The 23,092-nt window shown below is 42.9% G+C and overlaps 1 protein-coding gene across 2 annotated transcripts in view; it reads right to left on the reverse strand.

Moving 5' to 3' along the window:
• The window catches only part of PLCE1 (phospholipase C epsilon 1), a 313,002-nt gene that overhangs the window by 76,876 nt on the left and 213,034 nt on the right, over positions 1-23,092 (reverse strand). For both annotated transcript variants that reach the window (XM_075000375.1, XM_075000376.1), the window contains exons 5-6: positions 4,304-4,449; positions 2,257-2,515 (exon numbers count right to left, since the gene is read on the reverse strand). In XM_075000375.1, the coding sequence (XP_074856476.1) occupies positions 2,257-2,515; positions 4,304-4,449 (405 nt within the window). The remainder of the gene's footprint in view (positions 1-2,256; positions 2,516-4,303; positions 4,450-23,092) is intronic.

Consider the following 23,092-nt stretch of genomic DNA (forward strand, 5'->3'; position numbering starts at 1 on the left):
TCTGCAACATAGCGGAGGGCTGTGAGAAAGCAACTACACAGCCCTGTGCGGAGAGGGGCTGCAATGCCTCCTCTTGTGTGCAGTCTTCCCCCTCCCTTGAGGAGGTAACTCCGCCCCTGACTTACAGGGGATCCCGGCCACGTCCGCACCGAGCTCGGCACACTCGAAGTCGGTGCCGCATGTGCGGTGTCCTTCGGTGCCGGCAGGCTGCGTGCCTGCGCGCTCTGCACCGCCGGTTTTCCAGGGGTCGGTGGTACCGGCGCTTGTTTAGCCGCCGCCCTGCCTGCGGTGCGGGGCGGCTGGCTGATTATCGAAGGGTGAGCCGCTTGCACGTGGCTCTCCGTGCCGCCGCCGATCAGCTGTTGCTGCGGCTGGGGGCTGCTCGCTCCTCCCGTCCCGCTCGTTGTTGCTGCCGGCAGGGATCGGGCTGGGGGGCATACAGGGCATTCCGGCGTCCGCACCGAGCTCGGCACGCTCAAGGGCGGTGCCGCACGTGCGGTGTCCTCCAGTGCCGGCAGGCTACGTGCCTGCGCGCTCTGCACCGCCGGTTCCCCAGGGGTCGGTGCCGCTGCCTGCGGTGCCGCTGGTACCAGCGCTTGTTTAGCCGCCGCCCTGCCTGCGGTGCGGGGCGGCTGGCTGATTATCGGAGGCTGAGCTGCTTCCACGTGGCTCTCCGTGCCGCCGCTGATCAGCTGTTGCTGCGGCTGGGGGCTGCTCGCTCCTCCCGTCCCGCTCGCTGTTGCTGCCGGCAGGGATCGGGCTGGGGAGCATACAGGGGATTCCGGCCCCGTCTGCACCGAGCTCGGCACGCTCGAGGGCGATGCCGCATGTGCGGTGTCCTCCGGTGCCGGCAGGCTGCGTGCCTGCGCGCTCTGCACCGCCGGTTCCCCGGGGGTCGGTGCCGCTGCCTGCGGTGCCGCCAGTACCGGCGTTTGCTTAGCCGCCGCCCTACCTGCGGTGCGGGGAGGCTGGCTGAGTATTGGAGGCCGAGCCGCTTCCACGTGGCTCTCCGTGCCGCCGCCGATCAGCTGTTGCTGCGGCTGGGGGCTGCTTGCTCCTCCCGTCCCGCTCGCTGTTGCTGCCGGCAGGGATCGGGCTGGAGATACTTTCCTCCGTTTCTGCGCTGATGGGGTGAGGGAGGCAGCTTTCCTTTTAAGGGCCCCGGAGGGTCCCTCCTGCTGCGGCCGCTCCGGCACTTCTGGCTGGAGGGCCTTGTCAAGAAGCAGCATTTTTTTTTTTTTTTTTTTTTTTTAAAGCCTGAAGAGGACATTGTTGGTGAGTCTTTGTGTTTTTAAGTGGGTACTTAGCACCTTCTTTGTGCCGTTTTCCCCGTCCGATGGTCTGCCTTAGCCGGAGGGCTGATAGCCCTAGCTCCTGGCCTCCGGCGCTTGTTACTGGGACTGGCTGAGCTGTCCCTCTCCTAGCTTGTTCGTTGTTGTTTTTTTTTTTTTTTTTTTTTTTACAAAATAACAAACGGCTAGCTTATAGTAGCCTAAGTGCCTGAAAAAACTTTAAGAAAAAACAGATAAAGCCATTGAATACACTACTTGGCCTTAGCCTAGTTGGATTCCGTCTGCAGCCGACGGCGGTTAAGAGGAACTGGCGGGGACCGGATCGCGCACATGGCCGGGAGCGCGCGGGGGAGCGGCGCGCACCGGCGCATGCGCGGTCCGGCAGAAACTGCTTGGAAGATCCGATCTGCGGCGCCGGGCGAGCCCGACACCTAATGTGGAGCACCCACGGGGACACTCGAAGAAGAAGCTTGCATGTCTGAGAATCTATCTCAGGAGTCGCACTGACACATACTAGAAGAATTGTTTCTTTTCATATCTGAAGGGTCTGAAAGCACTGAGGATGGGAACTCTTCTTTATCTACATTTTTACTGACTTATGTGCAAGTTAAGAGCATTAATGTCTACAAGGAAAGGCCTAGCACTTTTCAGAATGAGGTTCTTTGGCAAAAGCATTCACTGTTCATTCCAACTGCAACTGTAATATATTTGTCAGTCATTCCTATATGTAAACAATATACTTAAATTTTAAAATTTTCATGCATCTCTATTTGCTACCATGGATTGTACATTGCATTAGAGAAAGCCACAAAAAGTTTCACCATCTACATTGAACAAAAAGGGGAACAATAAACTGTCATCGCCAATATTTGTGAAATAATATTTCCACATAAGCTACAATTTGGTATACAGGGTAAGGACATTTAATCATACAGAACATTAATACCATTTCTTAGTCATTTACCTCTAATGTGTCATCCTGGGAATTATACTGTGGGCAAAGTTTGATGAGGCTTGCTGCTCCATCCAGTACCTCACAAAGCTCCTTTAAAAATACACCACAGAAAGGGACTACTTTGCAGCCTGGAATATTCAGAGCACGATTTACTACTTTTTGGTATTCAGAAGATGATTCATGTTGCGCCATAGCATCCTTCAGACTTCGCATGGTTTCAATATCAGACTGATCCATGAACTGCCACATTTTTAAAACTTTTCTAGACCTATTGCAAATAGGCAACAAAACATTTATAAGAAAAATTTAAAAAACAGTTTAATTTGAAGTTTAACATCACAAGCTGATCTTTTCTATGAGGGAAAATTAGTCTCACTTTCATTAGCATTATTCAGAAATGAACGAGACAAATCCCGTTAGGTATTCCTAAGGAAAAGAGCAATTTTTTCTTTTGAATAACTGAAATGAATGTGCAAAACTGAGTAATGAGATCTAGATGTTGCTAGAGCAACAGCTGTGATTTTCAACAGAGCCTAAGAGAATTATACACAAACGGTTGGGAAGGCAAAGACAAGTATCTTACATTTATCTTGTTATACTGCCTTAAAATAAAGAGTATTGAGATGAAATCAGAGATAGTTAAAGGAACAATAAGAGAAACTTATCTGTTGATAACATTTCCTGTACTGTATTACTAGTAATCCCTTAGACAAGAGTGAAATGAAAACATTAAAGCATTCATATTCTTAATTTTTTTGCATTTTGTTCAGCTTGGACATGAAAATAAATGATAAAATATGCAATTTCACTTATTTCTAGTTAGTTTCACTTTCCAGCTTTTATGTACTAGCATGATGCTGAATGGTTTATCTTGTAGATTCTCAAATGACTGTTTATATCCAAACAAAAAAATGTTTTTAAAAGTGCATAAGAGTAGGCACTAGCACTTCTAGAAGCTCTCTCATACCTCTGTAACCAGGGCAGGTGGACTTGAACCTCGGACCTTTGGAACTTGTTGTGGGAACCTCACAGTTTGAGCTAAAAACCAGCTGCCTACCAGCTGAAGCTGTAGAGGCGACTCAGTCTCTCTCTGTATGTGGTCTAGGTGCCACTGTATGGGAAGCTGAACCATGCCCCTGGGTCTGTGGATTACACCTGGAGGAGCACATTGGGGCACAGCCATATCAATTCTACCTCACTTTGAACATCAGCAGTGCTACAGGACAGCTAACTATAGGATGTCACTCACCACACTGTCTCCTTGTCCAGGGAATAATGCCAGCAGACAATGGCACTATCCTTCCCTTATGCAGGGCACAACAGGAACCATAATTAAACTTACTTCAGTTTTGACTTGTCCCTGAATAGGCTGGCTTGTCATATTACAATCATTCCAAGCCTTCTCAGGCTTGCATGGTCTGGCAAGTTGTGGATGTGTTCTGCTGGACAAGGCCTCTTATGTTTGCGAGTGCTTTGAATATGTGTCATACATTAAAAATGTAAACTACAAGCACAGAGTGTGCTTATTAAACCACAAAAAGCTGCAGTAAAAACACATTAAAGATTTGACAAAGGTAAAATGGAGGGAACTGAGGCAGGAGCTGTATTTGGCATTTCTTTTTGGCCAAGTTCTAATATTACTTTAACATTTAGTTTTGCTACCTTTGTTATTGAAACTCCAACCCTAAAATTATAGTAGTTGTAGTGGGTCAAACACTTAAAACTGAACTGCTTTACAGTGTTCTTTTCTTATTTAAAATCAGCTATTTTAAATATGTATGACCATGTTTTCAATTTAACATATTCAGCATGTACCAGGATGGATGATGTCTTCAGAGCATTGAGAAAACGTCTGTTTTTCACTATGCTTAATTTTTTCCAGAATAATTATGAGAAATTCAAAAGATGAAATTATGTGACTTAGCAACAGAATACTGTTTAACAGAGTAATTGATTTAATGCCACACACTGTTCTTCAGAGAAGCATTGTGCTTGACACAAGCTGTAGGTCAATCCCTCTCTGAAACTTATTGATGTAAAAATGAGTTACCAGTACCTAAGTCCTGCCAAGAATTCCATTACAGCATTATAGTTTCCCATGTTCCAGCAGCATTTTGCCACATGTACTAAATATGAGAAGGCTTCTCGTTTCTCTTCAATAGAGCCAGCAGTAAGGATCAGCCATGTGACCCAAGAGCTCACCTAATAAAACAAAATGTACAGTACAAGAAATCAGCTGAGGCTATGTTATTTGGAAAACTCACACATTTAGTGCACTACATTGAATTGATTTTAATCTTAAATTGTCACTATCTGGGGAAAAAGTAGGTATGTATACGTACAGAATAAAATCACACAAAAACATTCACCACTTAGATTATATAATGTTTTATATACTGTGTGCACATAAATATCACACACATGTATGCAAAGTATCTGAATCTCAATATGCTTTCTAAAGTTATTTATTTAAAAATGCTGAACAGATGTTCTGCATACATCTAGGTCATTGAAGGCTAGGGTAAGATTTTCAAAGCTGCCTAAAGGATTTTCAAGAGCAATTCCCAATACATTCAATGGGAACTGGTGCACACATCTCCTAGGTGGCTTTGAACATTTTAGCCTTAGATAAGGTAACTTACTTTTTTCAACTTGTGGTACAGATCACAAGCAGCAGTAAATAAAAGAAAAATATTTGCTTGAGTTGACTGAGCTGGCATTTGTATATATTTTTCTTGATGTACAAACTTATTCCCTACAATATACTATAAATACTTTCAATAATTAGCTGCTATAGCTATTTGTTACATAAGAAATAAAGCAGAAAATAACACTTCCCAAATTTGACCATATTGTTAAATTCTGTTGGTCAATTAATGTCCGTCACAGAAGTCTACAAACTATATGATTCTGTTTATACTTAAAATCTGATCAGGAACATATATTTACCATTCTGAAAATTTTCAGTTTACTTTCCCATAACACGTACAAAAAACAGATGCATTTCACATGGAAACCTAATTTAAAGCAACAGAGAGGGAGCCAGGCTTGTCTATACACTATCAAAACAAAAAGCAGTCAAGTAGCACTTTAAACACTAGCAAAATAGTTTATTAGGTGAGCTTTCGTGGGACAGATGTGGGTTCGTCTGAAGAAGTGGGTCTGTCCCACAAAAGCTCACCTTATAAACTGTTTTGCTAGTCTTTAAAGTGCTACTTGACTGCTTTTTGTTTTGATAATTTAAAGCAACTGTTTCTTTTTACACTATGGATCCCAAGGGGTTGGTTTCTGTCACTGTAGAAATATTTTTAAGTATAAAATAATAAATTTGATCTGCTCATTGACACTAAATTTTATTTTTCTTTCAACATTGAACAATTAATGGGCTTATAGCCATTCATGGCGAGAGCACCACATAATATTGGAGACTGCTGACTTCCCCAGTGAAAGTTATCTGCATTTCATGTCTTACTGATTTATTTAAAGACACAGATTAAATGTGAAATGAACTAAAACTTTGTTGACTTAATTGAAAACAATTTATGAGATCATTTAAGAGTTATATACACATCACAATATTTTTATGAGCCTATGCATAGTATGCTGTACCCCTCATAAGAAGAGCAAATACAGTAAGAACAAAGATATGATTATTCTCTTACTTTTCAACCTTTTTGATACCCAATTTAATCAAATAACAAAGTTGAGTTCCACTATTTCCTTAATGTTGAAATGTATTAACATACAATATTATTAACAAAAGAATGTATTTAAATAATATTAGGGCAACTGTGAAGGAAAGAAAAGAGAGTTTTGTTGTTGGCTTTATCATATTTTCAGCATTATTCAAATAGACTTATATTTAAGTTTCTTTCTTTAAATAAATTAACAGCAGGAAATTAAGTCAATGAGATGCAATTATTTTTCCTATATATTGACATGAGTTTAAAATAGTATCTAAGGGCTTGCCTATTCTGCGACGGGTTGGATGACAGAAGTGCCTTCACAGTTGTCGTCCGGTGTGTTGATCCAGCAGGAAATCTTTCCTGCACTGTAAGCCTTTCCAATACCTGTCCTAAGGGGCCAGAAGCTCTGATCTCCCCCAGCCAAGATTCAGAGCTGGGGTTACCAACCCACTGCAGAGCAACAGAGGCACTGAACCAGCTCTGCTCCCTCAGAACACAAACTCTAAAAGGGAACAAAACCCCAAATAACTTCTTCTTACTCTGTAAAAAGTTTTACACATTGAAAGCTCATAAGATTAGCCCTTTTTATCAATGAAAAGGATGCAAAATGGTTGCTCCTCCCTAAGTAACACTATTTACACTGGGCTTGATGAACAAGTGTTTTTGTTAAGTATAAAAAGTAGGATTTAAGTGATTGCAAGTGAAGACAGATCAAAGTAAATTACTAAGCCAAAATAAACAAGACACACTAGCTAATCCTAATACATTAAGAAATTTGTTACAAGCAAATTTTTATCCTGAAGAGTTGATCTAATAATCTCTTTCACAACCTAAGCAGTCTCCTAGCTATGGCCTGATCCTTCCCTATTTAGTGTTAGATGTCACATGTGAGCTGGCTCCTCGCTATGGCCTGATCCTTCCCTATTTAACGTTAGATGTCACATGTTAGCTGGCTCCTCAGGTGGTAAGTGGCGGGGGGGGGCATATCCTGACATCTGGTGACTGTCCCTATTGTTTGGTTCCCTCCTTTTTAGCCCTTGTGCCCAAGGTGGAAATTCTTTGTGCTCAATTCAAATTTTTCTTGCCAAAATGGGTTCCAGCATCAGGCAGATGCATGGTCAGTAGGACCAACCACAGTTCAGGCTTACAAGAAAAAACAAAATCAGTCACAGGTCATCGACTCAATCACCCAGTCATTAAGTTCTTCAAGTATTACTAAAAGTTTTGGCTAAACAAACAGGTTGCCACTCACCACTACTAACTTCTCATACGAGAAAATTAAATGCACAAAAACAGAATATGCAAATTCAGGGCATCACAGCTTCTTCAATGTTAGGTTACACGGTGGGTTTTTCAGAAAGCTTCTTCTAGTTATGTATATTCATACCCATAAGCCAATTTTCATTAAGCATGGTAAGCATAGAGCATTAGTCTACAACAGAGATGTAAAAACTCCAGTACATATTTGCATAGATACCTTGTGGACTAATGCTGGCATATACAAAAAGTTTCCTGGTGCACATTCACATAATTCCATTTCGAAAAGTACTATATTAACATGATGTAGGGAACTTTTAATGTGTTCCAGCAGGATCCAGATGGGTAAGTTAGTGCATGGCACACTACTGTGCATAAGGAAATGTATTTTTCCAGCAGGCATCTGGTGCAAGGAAATGCATGTTGTAGAAAAGACCTAACTTAGTCAAGAGGCAGAAAACAGTCCTACATTTTAAGTAAATGCACACTCAAGTAAGTATATTTTTAAAAAGGGCTGCACATAAAGAATGAAATTCTGTGCGGTGCCTCTAAAATGTGCAGCACAAAACTCACAGATGGAGAAAGGGGTAAGGTGCTTTTAAGCCATTCCTGATTCTGGACTGTCTAATTTTCAACATCCTTTTTAGCCTAAGGGCAGCATCACTGTCCAGAATATCTGTAGTGCTAGGTGCTGCTGCTCTGTTCTGGGAACAGCTTTTCTGCTCCATCCCTAATCCCCAGCTTGGCTCTGACATCAGGTTTCTTCCACAATTCTTCTGTATGGGGAATTCACTCCCAGCTGGATCTGAATCTGATGAAGCAGGTCTTTGCCCATGAAAGCTTGTGCACCAAAATATCTGTTAGTCTATAAGGTGCAACAGGACTTCTTGTTGTTTTTGAAGATACAGACTAACTCGGCTACCTCTCTGATACTTGTTAGCACCCAATTACACCACTTGTGTCCTCATAATCAAGAGTGAGATCCTCATCCAATGCTAGAAGATTAAGGCCTCATTTTTCCTCTTTGGAGAAAAAAGAAAAGTAAAAATTGAATTAATAGAATGCATGCATTTCTGTGAACTATGTGAACAGCATAACTTGTGATATATACTGATGTTTGATATTGATTAGCATTATTGTCTAGTATGTTTCTGTAGTGCAAATCCTATAGGTATGTAGGCCCATTATTCATACTTTGATGGATTTTATATATTAGACAATTTACGCACACAGGACATGATCCAAAGCTCATAGAAGTCAATGGAAAAAGACTATTGACTCCAGTAGGCTGTGGATCAGCACCACCCTTTTGTTTTGGTTTAAAATGTTCTAGTTATTCCTTAATTGGACAAAACAGACTGATACAGCAATGAAGAATGTTACATGAAATAAATGATGACTGAGCAATACTACAAATATTATAGCTAATATTTGTTTCACCATAGAGCAGACTGTACAAAATGAATGCCCCAATTTCATATCCTGTTACAATTACATATGCCGTATAATATCTAATATGTATTGCAAAATTATACAATTAGAGTTACAACATTTTACGGTGCATCCTGTAATAAGTAATTTAATAAAATGTAAACCACATGACCAGCTAGAATTGTGGCTGTAGGTCAGCATCTGGATTGCCTCAGTTGCTAAATACAAGTGCAACCTATCTTTCTTTCTACTGATATATGTGCCACATTATCCTTTCCATAATATGCCACAATCTTTGTTCATATTATTTAAAAGCAGTATCATTCAATTCTCTTCTTTCATTAACAGTTTAAGAAAACAATGTAACAGTAAATAAGAAGAAAACCTGTCTCTGCTTATCTGAACATTTCCTTCCTTTGAGCAGTAAAGGCACACAGATCTGTTTGAATGGATACTTCAGTTTAGGGCCAGATACATCTTGGAGACAGAAGCAAAACTTACTATTCACTGACAGCAGGGATATACTTCACCTCCAGAGCTTGCCTGCAGCTGAGATAGACTTCCTCGCAGGCAGAATAATTCATATTTACTTTCCTAAATTATAGATTGCTTTAAATATACATTAAGGAAAAAAGCATAGCAATTTCTTCAATTGCAGGCCATGATAAATTCTACCTAATAAGAAAAAAAAATCTAAATCCTTCAATAATTTCTATCTCTATTCTGAATGACCCATTTGTTTCCAAGAGGGGCTGGATCTGTGGATGTTAATACTTGAAAAAAAAGGAAATTTTCATGTGATTTTTATAACAGTTGCAGTAAGGAAGAAGCAGGATCATCTTTTAAATGTTGACACACCTAAAATGAAATAGATTATATATAATTATCTCCTCCATCTATTCATGGACACTGAGGCACAGAGAAGACTTCTGCCAAAAGACAGGAAATCACAATAGCGAAGATAGGAGACCAAAGTGCAGAATCTGGTGAACCTATGTGCTGATGATCATTTGTCAGACTAGCACATCTCAATACAGAACAAAAAGCAGTCAAGTAGCACTTTAAAGACTAGCAAAATAGTTTATTAGGTGAGCTTTCATGGGACAGACCCACTTCTTCAGACCACAGCCAGACGCTATGGTCTGAAGGAGTGGGTCTGTCCCACGAAAGCTCACCTAATAAACTATTTTGCTAGTCTTTAAAGTGCTACTTGACTGCTTTTTGTTTTGATAGTGTATAGACTAGCACGGCTTCCTCTCTGTTACTATCTCAATACAGGATTATCAGCGCTCCTAAAGACATGACGAAGGAGGAATATATCTTGAGTTTACTTACAGAATGGATGCTATGACTGTTGAGAGAATTACCTATCTGGATTAAAGGCACAATACTGGGTCTTATTAAAGGAAGCTTCTTAAAACAAAAATCTATCCCCTTTTAAAACAAAAAAGCAGTCATGTAACACTTTAAAGACTAGCAAAATAATTTGAGGTGATCAGTTTTCGTGGGACAGACCCACTTCTTCAGATCTATAGCCTTACCAGAACAGACTGACTATATAAACCACAGAGGAAGATTATCAAATTGTTACCAATTTTTGGACCTCTGTGCTTTATATATTGAGTCTGATCATTCACTGCCTCATTCGGACATTCAAATAAGTCACTGGATACCTTATTTATCTTTCCAAATGCAAAGACGTCAACCATCAATTCTCTCAGACTGATTTATGATGAAAAATATTGTTTCTGGATGAAGGAGCCACACTGCTACTCTGACACCTACCATGTCAATCTTGGTGTTCTCTACCTTTGTCAGGCTGTGCATATCAGGAAAGCAAACTCTGTTCCAAGATGCTCTCTTTCTGGGTATGCTCCTGCCAGTTACAATGAAAATCCTATTAAACCTATTAACTGCCATGACTAGAATATATCTGTTCACCATAGAAGGAAAAGCACACCAATACATCAGTGAATCGTGTTTCAGTCAGTGGTAAAAGTAAAATTAATTTCTTCCTAGTACAAGAGATAGATGCAAAACCCCCAGCCCCAACTACTGTGCTTCCAGGGAGCTGCATTTTATCCACTCCTTTAGAGCAGCAGCCCTACATGGTGACAGGGCAGTGGGGAATCTGCTCCTTTACCTGCTGCTCCCAGCTCCCACCACAATCCTGTTCTCCTGAGAGGCAGCTCCATGGAGAGGCTGGAGCTGGCCAAGTGTCTTTCTGCTACACTGTACTTACTGGCTATAACCTGATGGTATGGCATACTGGACCTTACCAGCTACTTTCTTACCAGCACATTGTACCGAATCAGACTGGCTTACTTTCACCTCTGGTTCCAGCTTACGGATGTTGTGTTCTATCATGCTGGTATACAATCCCAAACTGAACTGGGAAAATCTCTTAAAATACAAAATGAAACAAAACCAAATATGATTTTCTGCATTCACTATTTGTGGGAGCAGAGCATATAAAATTGGAGACAGATCATTGCCAGATGATGAGATATGGTGATATGTAAAGGGAATTCCTGGAATTCTTAGATAGGTATCATATGAATTCAAGAGCATTGACTCACACCTGTGTTTAAGATCAGAACGCCAAATAGGTTCTAGTAAGAACTGGACTTATATTTCTGTGACATCACTTATTTTTGATTATGGCCATCTTCACCTTCTAGTAACATTCATCTGGGAGAAGACCTTGTACCTAACAGTATTCATCCTCAACCCTAGCACCATATATTCATTTCCCTAGCACCATATATTTGTCCTGATACTCCAGGAACCTTACCACTCTATAAATTTCCTTCCTCTTTCTCTCTGAACAGAACCCTACTCAGAAAAATCTTCTGTGAAGAGGTAAGTGAATCTCCTTTCCTAAATTCAAAATTATTTCTAGTTTGATGCTGAAGTGACAGCTTGGGAGCATTAAATGATCAAATGACTATGATTAAACTTAGGAAAAGAAAAAAGGCTGCCATCCATCTGCAAAACATAAAGGCTGTGTCTACACTAGACCCAAACTTCGAAATGGCCATGCAAATGGGCATTTCGAAGTTTACTAATGAAGCACTGAAATACATATTCAGTGCCTCATTAGCATGGGGGCGTCCGCGGCACTTCGAAATTGACGCGGCTTGCCGCCGCGTGGCTCATCCAGACGGGGCTTCTTTTCAGAAGGACCCCGCCTACTTCAAAGTCCCCTTATTCCTATGAGCAGATGAGAATAAGGGGACTTTGAAGTAGGCGGGGTCCTTTCGAAAAGGAGCCCTGTCTGGACGAGCGGCGTGGCGGCGAGCTGCATCAATTTTTAAGTGCCGCGGCTGCCCCCATGCTAGTGAGGTGCTGAATATGTATTTCAGCGCTTCATTAGTAAACTTCGAAAGGGCCATTTGCATGGCCCTTTCTAAGTTTGGGGCTAGTGTAGACATAGCCAAAAAGTGTCTAAAGATGCCAAAATGGGAATGCTTTGAAGATAGCCTCTTTTAGGAACTTATTTAGATGTTTCAGACAAGGACCTGCTGTTCTTCCTACTTCTCTGAGGCTACAAAACTAATGGGAATTGCACTGCAACACTTCAAGATGAAGTAAATGATGGATGGTTTCATTTTTGCTATGGCTTTTCCATCAGCTGCTGAGACTGAGAATGAGACAAAGCTATTCCTCTGCTTCTTGCACAGTTCCTTAAAGTACCTCCACTCAACAATGTCAACTGACCTCATCTGATCAAAGTTCTTTTATCCCACCACTGAAAGAGCAAGGAACAAATCAGAGCTCTAACTCCAGACAATGCAGCAGATGGCTCTGAGACAATAGAGGACAGTTACTGACCCTGCACTAGCTACTATTTGCAAAGACCTATTTTCTTCTGTTGTACTTCACAGACTACTTCAATTTGCCGTATAATCTGTACTTCTTTCTGAAATGTCTGTCAGAAGTCAGGATTATAAATTGACTTTTCTGTTAAGTGTGAATAGTTTCAGTTCCCCATAGAGCTTCCTATCATACTATTATTTGATTATCCAACTATAATTTGGACTGTCAAAGTTCCCCAAAGGAAGAGGTCTCCTTGCAACTGTTTTTGAGAGGTGGGTATATACACACACCTGAAGGAATCAATATGCATCTATGCCCCCTACTTGCCCAACATGAGCTGGGGAAATCGCACTGATTTTAATATTCATTTATTTTCCCTTTGGAAGTGTGTTTCTGTAATCCTGCTTCAGATGCACAAGTGAAACTAGTTTACAGCTTGCTCTCGAAGTATTGATGTGGCTAGTGATCCCCCTGTCCTCATGCAAGTTGGGTTTATTTGTCTCCCCTTCTTCTCATGGTTCCCTTCTATGCCTTTCAAGGAAGGTATGGAGTCAAGGATGGACTCCCCAGATATTCTACCCTGCTCTACTGCATGGGATCCCTATCTTTCCCATGGAGGTCTCAGCCTGGGATAGGTATAGTAATCTCCGAGAGGGAGGGTCCTGTTACTGAGGTGGCAGCAGGGGAAGGGAGCAAGGCCTAAAGGCCCCTCACTGCACTCTCTGGTGTGAAATCAATGGAGCTAGGCATCTAAATAACTTTAAAAAACTCGTCCTAGATTTTTCTGGGAATGTATCATGATAGATTTTGGATCTTTGTATTAGCTGAAATGTGTATGAAATAACATGCAGCATGACAGCTAGTCATGAACTGCACGTCAGAGGAAGCTCAAATATATTATCAATTAAAATGCATATGGAATCAATAAGGCTCATAAAATGCACTCCTGAAATGTGTGTTTCATATAGAAACAAGTGAATATATATAGAGCTAATTCCTTTTAATTGGGGCCAATTCATACACCCCATTTAGGAGAGCTTAAAGTATAAGTATGTTAGCTACACATAATTGGCTTACATATTTTTGAAAGCTGCAGAATCTGTGGCACTTGAAACAGAGCTCAAACATACATAGCTTATTCCACTGTTGATAATACATATGCCAAAGATCAGAATCAAGCTCCAAGCATTCAGCAATGGTACTCACAAGTTCCTAGGTAATCGCAGCTTTAGGTTCAGGGTATGTGGCCTATCATATGAATGTCTTACATATGATTGTCTCAGTTTTATTTCCTCTCACATACATTTCTACTTACATAGCCCCCATTATACCTTTCTCCCCACTATAGGAATCACATCAACTCTATAATTAGATTTTCACTGCACTGATCAGTTGAAAGAGGATGAGAAAATGTATATTTGCTGGATCACTAGAATGACAGTGACATACATGTAAGTCATAAACTGAAACATGAGCTACTCAAGTTGATTGTTAGCAATGACTGTCCTTTCATTCAGGTGGGTAGAATTTAATGGGTCCCTCAATAACTTGCCACACAAATTAAATATTAGTTTATAATTATATAAAATGCATCCAAATAAAGATATACATAATATTTTCATATGACTTTGCTCAGAGGAGCACTATCAGCTTTGTGCCAAATTTCAGCTAAAACAATACTAAGTTTCAACTGGAATTTTTCCACAGTTATAAGAGCCCTCATTAAATTTGACTCTAAGAACAACAGGGACTTTATCATTTGTCCTGGCAATTTAAATAGTAGCTGAGCAAAGAACTAAATAACAGTAGTGCACAAAGAGCATCCTCTTTAACTTCAGCTTGGATGTCCCCTCGCTTTGCCTTGGGTCTCTGGTAGGGCTTAACACCTTAATTCCTGGATTGGTGATGTCACAGTAAACCTCAGTTGTTCTTCCAGGCTCTGTGGAAAACACATCATGGTCTCTCTCAGTCTTGTTAGCTATGTCTACCCATTGGTCTGGGATCAACTCAAGGGAGATCCCCACCTGTTTTTGTGGGTTCCACCTTTGGGATGGTGCTCCCAGAGCAACCAGTTGCACTTCTCTGTCCCACCAAGGTTTAAATAAGTTGATGTGATATATTTGCCCCAGCTTCCACCACTCAGGCTGGTGAACCTTGTAATCCACATCGCCAACAGTTTCTATCACTTTATATGGCCCCTGCCACCTGGCTAGGTGTTTACTCCTGGCCGTTGGTACCAACACCATCACCTGGTCTCCCACCTGGAACTTCTGGGGTGTTGCTTGATAGCTGTAATAGGCCTGTTGGGCCTCCTGCCCCTTATGTAAATCTTGGACAATGCGGGGACTCTGGATATCCTGTCCCTCATCTGGAGCACATGACCAATGATGTTGTTCCCTGGGTTGTGCTGTTCCTCCCATGCCTCTTTGGCAAGGTCCAGAATACCTCAGGGGTTACGCCCATACAAAAGCTCAAATAGGGAGAACCCAGTGAAAGCTTGACGGACTTCCCTCATGGCAAACATGAGGTATAGCAGCAGAATATCCAGTCTTTGCCATTCTGACTTACTGTTTTCCTTATCATGCTCTTCAGAGTCCTTTTAAACCACTCGACAAGCCCATTAGTTTGTGGATGATAGACTGATGTCTTGCATGCAGAGCAGAGTGCATAAATGCTTCATGTGCCTGCATACGAATTGTGTCCCTTGATCCGTAAGGATTTCTTTGGGTACCCCTACCCTAGAGGGGTTTTGGATTAGCTCCATCACTATTGTTTTGGCCAGGGTATTGTGTAGGAGCACAGCCTCTGGGTACCAGGTGGCATAGTACACAACAACTAGTATGCTTTGATGACCCCGCAAGGACTTCTCTAGTGGTCCAATTATGTCCATGGCAATTCTCTTAAAGGGGACTTCAATGATTGTCAGGGGTATCAATGGGGACCTCAGGCATGGCCAGGGCTGATGTAACTGGCATTCACAGCAGGAAGCACAATACCTCTGGACTTCCTTGTAGATCCAAGACCAGAAGAACCTCCATAGGATATGTCCCAGGTTCTTGTCTACCCCTAGATGTCACCTAAACAAGTGATGGTGAGCTAACTCCAGTACTGCCCTCTGTTGGTTTTGAGGTACAAAAAGTTGTTCCACCTCTTGGTCCCATATACGAGCCACTCTATATAGTAGATTCCTGTAGCCGGTTCAGGGCTCCTGGAAGGGTTCCTCCCCTTCTCGGTCAGTAGGCAGCCATTCTGCTCCACTGCCACAAGTACCAAACAACCCCAAAGTCACTAGTTCGGAGGGGGGGTTCCCACCTTGCCTCAGGTGGGTGAGAGGCAACAGTTCAAAGCCCCCTGCCTTACTTCAGGCAGGTGCTAGGGAAATTAGCTCTTGTCGGGGTCTAGCTCTGGGTTAGGGCAACAGCAAGCCCGCAGCCTTAGGTGGCCCTCCGCACTAGTGCAGGGCAAACATCCAAAAAAGAGAGACTGATCCCTGGTGCAGAGTGGGGCAGGCCCAGTCCCTGGTGCAGGGCAGGGCAACAAACACAGTCTGATAAAGGGAGCCCAGGCCCTAACTCAGGGCAGGGCAGCAAACATTTGAGCGAGCCCAAGCCCCGGAGCAAGGCGGGGCAGGCCCAGGCCCTGGTGCAGGGCGCAGCAGCACACACACAGTTCAGGAGACTAAGGCCTACCTCATGGCGGGCAGCAAACAGTTCAGGAGGCACAGGCCCTAGCTCAGGGCATGGCAGCACACAAACAGTTCAGGAGGCACAGGCCCTAGCTCAGGGCAAGGCAGCACACAACAGACAGTCCGCTCGTGCTGGCACAGAGGGGGGAGACTGCCACCCTGCAAGTGGGTGGCAGTGGTTGACATGGGCCCACCCAGGGGCCCTGGTCGCAGCAGCACAGTCTTCTGAATGGGTCAGCAGGGAATCCAGGCCGCAATATGATGACCTAAGGTCCTTTAACAGTGCTCTTACTCCCTGGGTCACTCCCGGTCATCCCTGCCCGGGCACATACCCCATGTCCTGCCAACTTCTTGGTGCTCACGGGGTTCCAGGTCCGGATGGCCCAATCCAGGCCTGCACGGCCTATGGGCTTCACTGCCTCAGACTAGCTCAGTGTGCAGGCTGAAGCTGGTTCTCCTGCCACCTCAGGCTGGCTCAGGGTGCAGGCTGAGATGGATACTCTGGTTGGTCCTCAGGGTTTAGCTGGTCTTCTTCAGATAGCAGGTTCCACTGGGTTCCCCAGGGCATCAGGATTGGCAAGGGCCCAGGCAGCCCAACTCAGGCCTCGGCCTAACTCAGCTGGTCCTCCACCTCCCAGGCTGGGAGCCCAGAGCCATCCTCTAGCTCCCCTGGAGGCTGCCCCCAGATGGAGTCGTCAGGCTTCCAGGCAGGGAGCCCAGAGCCATCATCTGGCTCCTCTGGAGGTTCAGTGCCGACTGAGCCCTCAGCCCGGGCTCGTATTGCCCTGGCCCTCCCTCCTGACTTCTGGTCAAGTGACTGGGAGGAGCCAGGCTCCAGGAAAAATGGTTGCCGGAAGGGTTCCTCCCCTTCCAGGTAGTGGGGTGGCCACTCCATCCCACTTAATTATATAATAAGGCCTTGTACCTTCCTTGCTCCTTCCCTCCACAGGTACCGCATTAACCTCAACCACCTCCTTACAGCCACATTTATAGACTGGGTCATTGCCTTGATCCTGTCCAAAAGATTCCTGAGAAGGTCCGCTCGTCCAAGCTCAAAGGAGCCTACTTTAGTTCCCTCCTCTGATGAGCTGGGACCTGCTTCTGGCTCATCTACTTCCCTGGTTTCTCTCCTAGCGGTCAGGCAGGTTTTCATCTCTGCAAGCACCTGCTTCAGATTTTGGGCCAATATTTTTTCCTTTTCTGCAGTACTCCATCATAGGGAGTCCGTTCCCATTGTGTATGTGTGAAACTTATTGTTCCTCCCTAAGTGGAGTACTTTGCATTTGATGCTATTAAATTATTTTCCTCAGACCGTTTCTCCCATTTGCCCAGATCACTTTGAATTCTGGCCCTAGCCTCAAAAGCACTTGCAACTCCTCACAATTTGGTATCAACTGCAGACTTGATAAGCCTTCTCTCCATGACAGTATCTAAATCACTGATTGAACAGAACTACCTCCAAAACTGACTCTGTGGATCTCCACTTAAGCCTTTCTGGCATGACTGCTCTCTGTGAACAGTTATCAAACCACTTATGCATCCACATATGTGTGTGTGTATTACATACTGCACATGCATGCATGCACGCACGCACACATACATACATACGGGCTGAAAACTGACAACCAAGATCACCTCATTTCTCACATTCAAATAGGTTTTTCAAAAAACTGGTGTCCTTTCTGTTTAGGCTAAGTTTTCCCTGTGCTCTTATGAAGAAATGCAGCATCCAGGATGGATCTCAGCACCAGGTACCACGGCCACATATCTTAGTAGGAGCCTTGGTAATCCATCTTCCAGTTAGTCCATCCCCCAAGTCTCAGAGGAAAAACAAATCTATTCACAGATCATTGTCCTGCGTACTGGACCATTAAGTTCTTTTAGTATTACTAATGGCCATCACTTAGTATGACTACATTAGTAACACAGGTTTATACTTTACATTTCTAACTTCTAATACAGGAATGATACATGTATGCAAATAGGATAATCATTTGGGTTATGTCTACAACAGAGTTTTATAGACAAAATTTGGGCTTTGTCAAAAAGACTCACTTGTCAACATACAAAAAAGCTGTGTAGACACTCCAGGGGCCCTTCTGTCAACAGAGTGGATAAAAAGATTAATCCGATTTTATGTGTAGACATGGTCTGCTGACAGATGCTGTCAGAACATCTCTTTCAACAGAAACTTCTTCAGACAGATGCTTCTAACGTAGCCATTCAGTAAATTACAACACCGCCAAGGATACCTCACATAAAGTATCTTGCATAAAATACAGTCCAGTTATGTGAGATTCATATTAATAACAAGCATATTCCCATAAAGAATATGGGATATGCTGTCATACATACACCATCCTCAATTTTGTTCTCAAATGATCAGATACCACACTGCTTCTAGTCATATGCAAACTACTTTTGTGTCTCCCCAATCCTGGACCTAGCCCTGACAAAATTTAAGGCAATGTTAGGTTAGCTATAGCTCCAAGAAAGTGTTTTGGCTGCTGAGAATAGCTAAAATTCAGTGGCACTTTGGTCATACTGCCCTCACTCCATTATATACCGCAGACAGCAACCTGATAATGTAGGTATTAGAGTAGCCGGATCTACTGGGTTTATGGTCCTTTTTGTATTGTCAGGATGGTTAAAATGCATCAGACTATAACACAGAATTTGACAACCTAACTTTCAAAATCCCTTTATGATTTTGCCTAAACCATTCCCAAAAAATTCAAACCTGGAATGAGATGTAATGTGAAATTTCAGGAATGTTGTTTTATTTTTGGGGAAGTTGAGGAATGGTTGAAATCTGGGTGGTCATTAAAAAGTGGAATCAATTACTGCTATGGAACATACCACTGTATCATATCTTTGTTCTCTGGGTTCTACGCTATTACAATTTTATTAATTCTAAGCAGACACTTAGGTGTTAATCAGTGTAATTTCATTAAGTCAATGACCTATGCCCATTTACAGCAGCTGAGAATCTGGTCCTCAGTCTGTCAGCTGAGACAGCTGCCATTTTATTATTGTCAGAGTGGCTGCAGCCCGTAACATAAGATTTATATAAGCATACCACACACACTTACGTTTTAATCTAAAATATTCTCCTTAAATAGAATACTATTAAATGGTAAGGGAGACATGTAGCTCAAGATTTAATGTAGCAGCTAACATTTTCATGGAGTTTTCAAGTTATAAGTGTCCAGCTGAATGACTGAAGTATGAGGCAAATGCATCTATAATGCAACCCAGATGTAAGAGCTGACAGGGAACATTGACACACACATTGGATAACTGTGAAAATCTGAAGTTCTGCTTGTTAACTACTGTATTTTGATATTATATTTGTTACATGCAGCCTAACCATGCTTAATTGGTAATGAAAGAGGTGCTACCTTGAATACTTTCATTTAAATATATTCATTTTCACTATGATAAGAATTAAAATCTTAATAGAATTATCAATACATCCTTAGTCAATAAACCCCAGAGTCACCAAATTAATCTCAGTTACACAAGAAACACTCTGGATTTGTACCAGTGTTACTGACATCAGACTTTGGTCTTTTACCACTAAAGTGTGGGGCTCTACAAACCCACTGGTTCCTCAGTACGTGTGTATGTTGTCAGCCTGCTCTGAAGTGCATGTGGACATGTCTGCATAGCTCAATTTAATTTTAATCTAGCTAGATCAAGTAAGCCCACCCAAGTGGCTAATCACGTCTTCTACTGTAGTACAGAGATATCCCCAGTAGACTTACAAAGTCACGACATCCAAGTACGTGATGAACTTCAGAAAACCATGAGAGAGACACAAACAAAACTTAGCTTTTTATGTACGTGGGGTAAACTTTCTCACAAAAACTCCGGATAATTATTTTGGAAAGTTGCAAACATAAAACAGAAACTACTACGAAGTAAATATACAACAGAATACTATAAGGAAAAACAGGCAGTGAGCCATATAAACTATGAAAACATCACATAAACATCAATTATAATTTTCAAAGAAAAAATTAATACAAGGACTTTTAACTGTATCATCCACATCAGACCAAGGAATGTCAAGATATGTGGAAGAATATTGCATATTGTACCTGAAGCTGAGACCTAGAATAAGACACTGTAACTGCCCCAGAAGAACATAAAAAACACCTTGATGGGAGAACACATTTAAATGCAGGATGGATTTTTTTCTGTTTGCTTTTACACTCTTTGGAGCAGTCAGATCTGATCTTTTTTCTCCTACCTTTCTTCACCCTTTCCTCCTATTGTTTGCCACACTCACTTGTATCTTTTTCAGATGAGGTTGTCAACTATCTGGATCATGGACAATGTCCACTTGTGTGACTGCATGACATCTTGTATAATGGCAACTTAACCCTAATCGTGGACTTTGGGCACTAACCTCAGTACAAATTACTGATTATACTATATATAATTAAAATGATTATGAGTGGATGTTTCTTATCCCTAGACTTTTAAGGGCTCAACAACATTCAACAGCAGTATAAATGCCAGTGAATTTTACTATAATTCTAATTTTAATACTACTAAATTGCAAATTACCCAAGGAACAGTTAATTATTCTTTATAATCAAAAAGAATATCCATCTTTATGCTGATCCATTGCAGAGCTCTTGCACAGCCTATCTCGGTTAAAATATCTGAGGGTTACAAACTGTGATCAGAAGAACTGAGATAGCACAACAGTTTTTAACCAAAAACTTTCAAGAAGTATGGAGTTTACATCTGATCCTTCTAAATGCATGTGGTTTGGAACCTCCATACAGGAACTTAAAACAACATACAAAAAAGCACATTAGTTACCTGCATGCACAGTACACAAACTATACCATAATTTTAAAATCTATTAATAGAATTATTTACAAGCTAAACACACACAAGCTAAACATAATCTCAGAATATTCTACATATTTAAATTTTGACTCACCTCTCACACTTGTGTAGATCAAGAATAACTACTGAATTCAATTAAGGCCAGGACTACACCAGGGAATTAAATCACATTTAAGGATCTTAGGTCTAACAAACCAACAGGCTTCACCACAGTGCTCAATAGGTCAATTTCAAGGGGCTCTAGGGTCAACTGCCAAATTCACCTGGAGTAACTCCTAAAAATCAATTTTGCAATGTTGGCCTATACAAGTGCAGATGGCAGCGTTATTAAATTCAATTTTATTAGCCTCCAAAACTATCCCCCAATACCCCTCAATGCAGCCATTCTGGTCATCACTTCACCTCTGCTGCTCTCCAGGGCTGCGTCTACACGTGCACGCTACTTCGAAGTAGCGGCAGTAACTTCGAAATAGCGCCCGTCACGTCTACACGTGTTGGGCGCTATTTCGAAGTTGAAATCGACGTTAGGCGGCGAGACGTCGAAGTCGCTAACCCCATGAGCGGATGGGAATAGCGCCCTACTTCGACGTTCAACATCGAAGTAGGGACGTGTAGACGATCCGCGTCCCGCAACATCGAAATAGCGGGGTCCTCCATGGCGGCCATCAGCTGGGGGGTTGAGAGATACTCTCTCTCCAGCCCTTGCGGGGCTCTGTGGTCACCGTGGGCAGCAGCCCTTAGCCCAGGGCTTCTGGCTGCTGCTGCTGCAGCTGGGGGTCCGTGCTGCATATACAGGGTCTGCAACTAGTTGTTGGCTCTGTGTATCTTGCACTGTTTAATGAAAGTGTGTCTGGGAGGGGCCCTTTAAGGGAGCGGCTTGCTGTTGAGTCCGCCCCGTGACCCTGTCTGCAGCTGTGCCTGGCTCCCTTATTTCGATGTGTGCTACTTTGCCGTGTAGACGTTCCCTCGTTGTGCCTATTTCGATGTTGGGCTGAGCAACGTCGAAGTTGAACATCGACGTTGCCAGCCCTGGAGGACGTGTAGACGTTATTCATCGAAATAGCCTATTTCGATGTCGCAACATCGAAATAAGCTATTTCGAAGTTGGGTGCACGTGTAGACGTAGCCCAGGTAAGCAGGAAGTAAGTGACAAGAAGCAGTTGTCATCAGCCTGGAAATTCTGAATTCATTTCCTTTCTTCTCAGGCCAGCGTGGAGAACAGAGGAGCACATCACTGCAGCACACCTAGCAGCAATGAGTTCCCATGGTCGCAAAAGAGCACCAGCATGGAGCCATCAGGAGATCCTTGACCTCAATGCTGTGAAGGAAGAAGAAGCTATCTTCGTTCAGCTCAAAGCCAGCAAAAGAAATGCTGATATTTGTGCAAAGATATGGCAAGGCATGATTCTAAAAGGGTACACCAGGGAGAGCTCAGCAATACCGCATTAAAATCAAGGAACTGAGGCAAAATTACGAAAGAGCAAAGAAAGAAAGGTTACTCACCGTAGTAACGGTGGTTCTTTGAGATGTGTCCCCGTGGGTGCTCCACATTAGGTGTCGGGCTCGCCCGGCGCCGCAGATAGGATCTTCCAAGCAGTTTCTGCCGGACCGCGCATGTGCCGGTGCGCACCGCTCCCTTGCACGCTCCTGGCCACGTACGCGATCCGGTCCCCGCCAGTTCCTTGACCAACCGCCTCGGATGCTCCTGCAAAACACTAAACAGAGATCCGAAGCGGGGAGGATGGGCGGGTAGTGGAGCACCCACGGGGACACATCTCGAAGAACCACCGTTACTACGGTGAGTAACCTTTCTTTCTTCTTCGAGTGTCCCCGTGGGTGCTCCACATTAGGTGACTACCCAGCAGTAACCCAAGATAGGAGGTGGGTAATCGGATTATGTGCAGCTTGTCCCCGAGAGGACCGCTGTCGAGAGACGGGTATCCTCTTGGAATACCCTGTGAAGGGCGTAATGTTTGGCGAAGGTGTCATAGGATGACCAGGTCGCCACTCTGCAAATGTCTTTTAGCACAACGCCCTTGAAAAAGGCTGTTGATGCTGCCACCGCCCTAGTGGAATGAGCCCTGGGTGTGGCCAGTAAAGG

This window comes from Carettochelys insculpta, chromosome 7 (genome assembly GCF_033958435.1).
Source record: "Carettochelys insculpta isolate YL-2023 chromosome 7, ASM3395843v1, whole genome shotgun sequence".
NCBI classification, from domain to species: Eukaryota; Metazoa; Chordata; order Testudines; family Carettochelyidae; genus Carettochelys; species Carettochelys insculpta.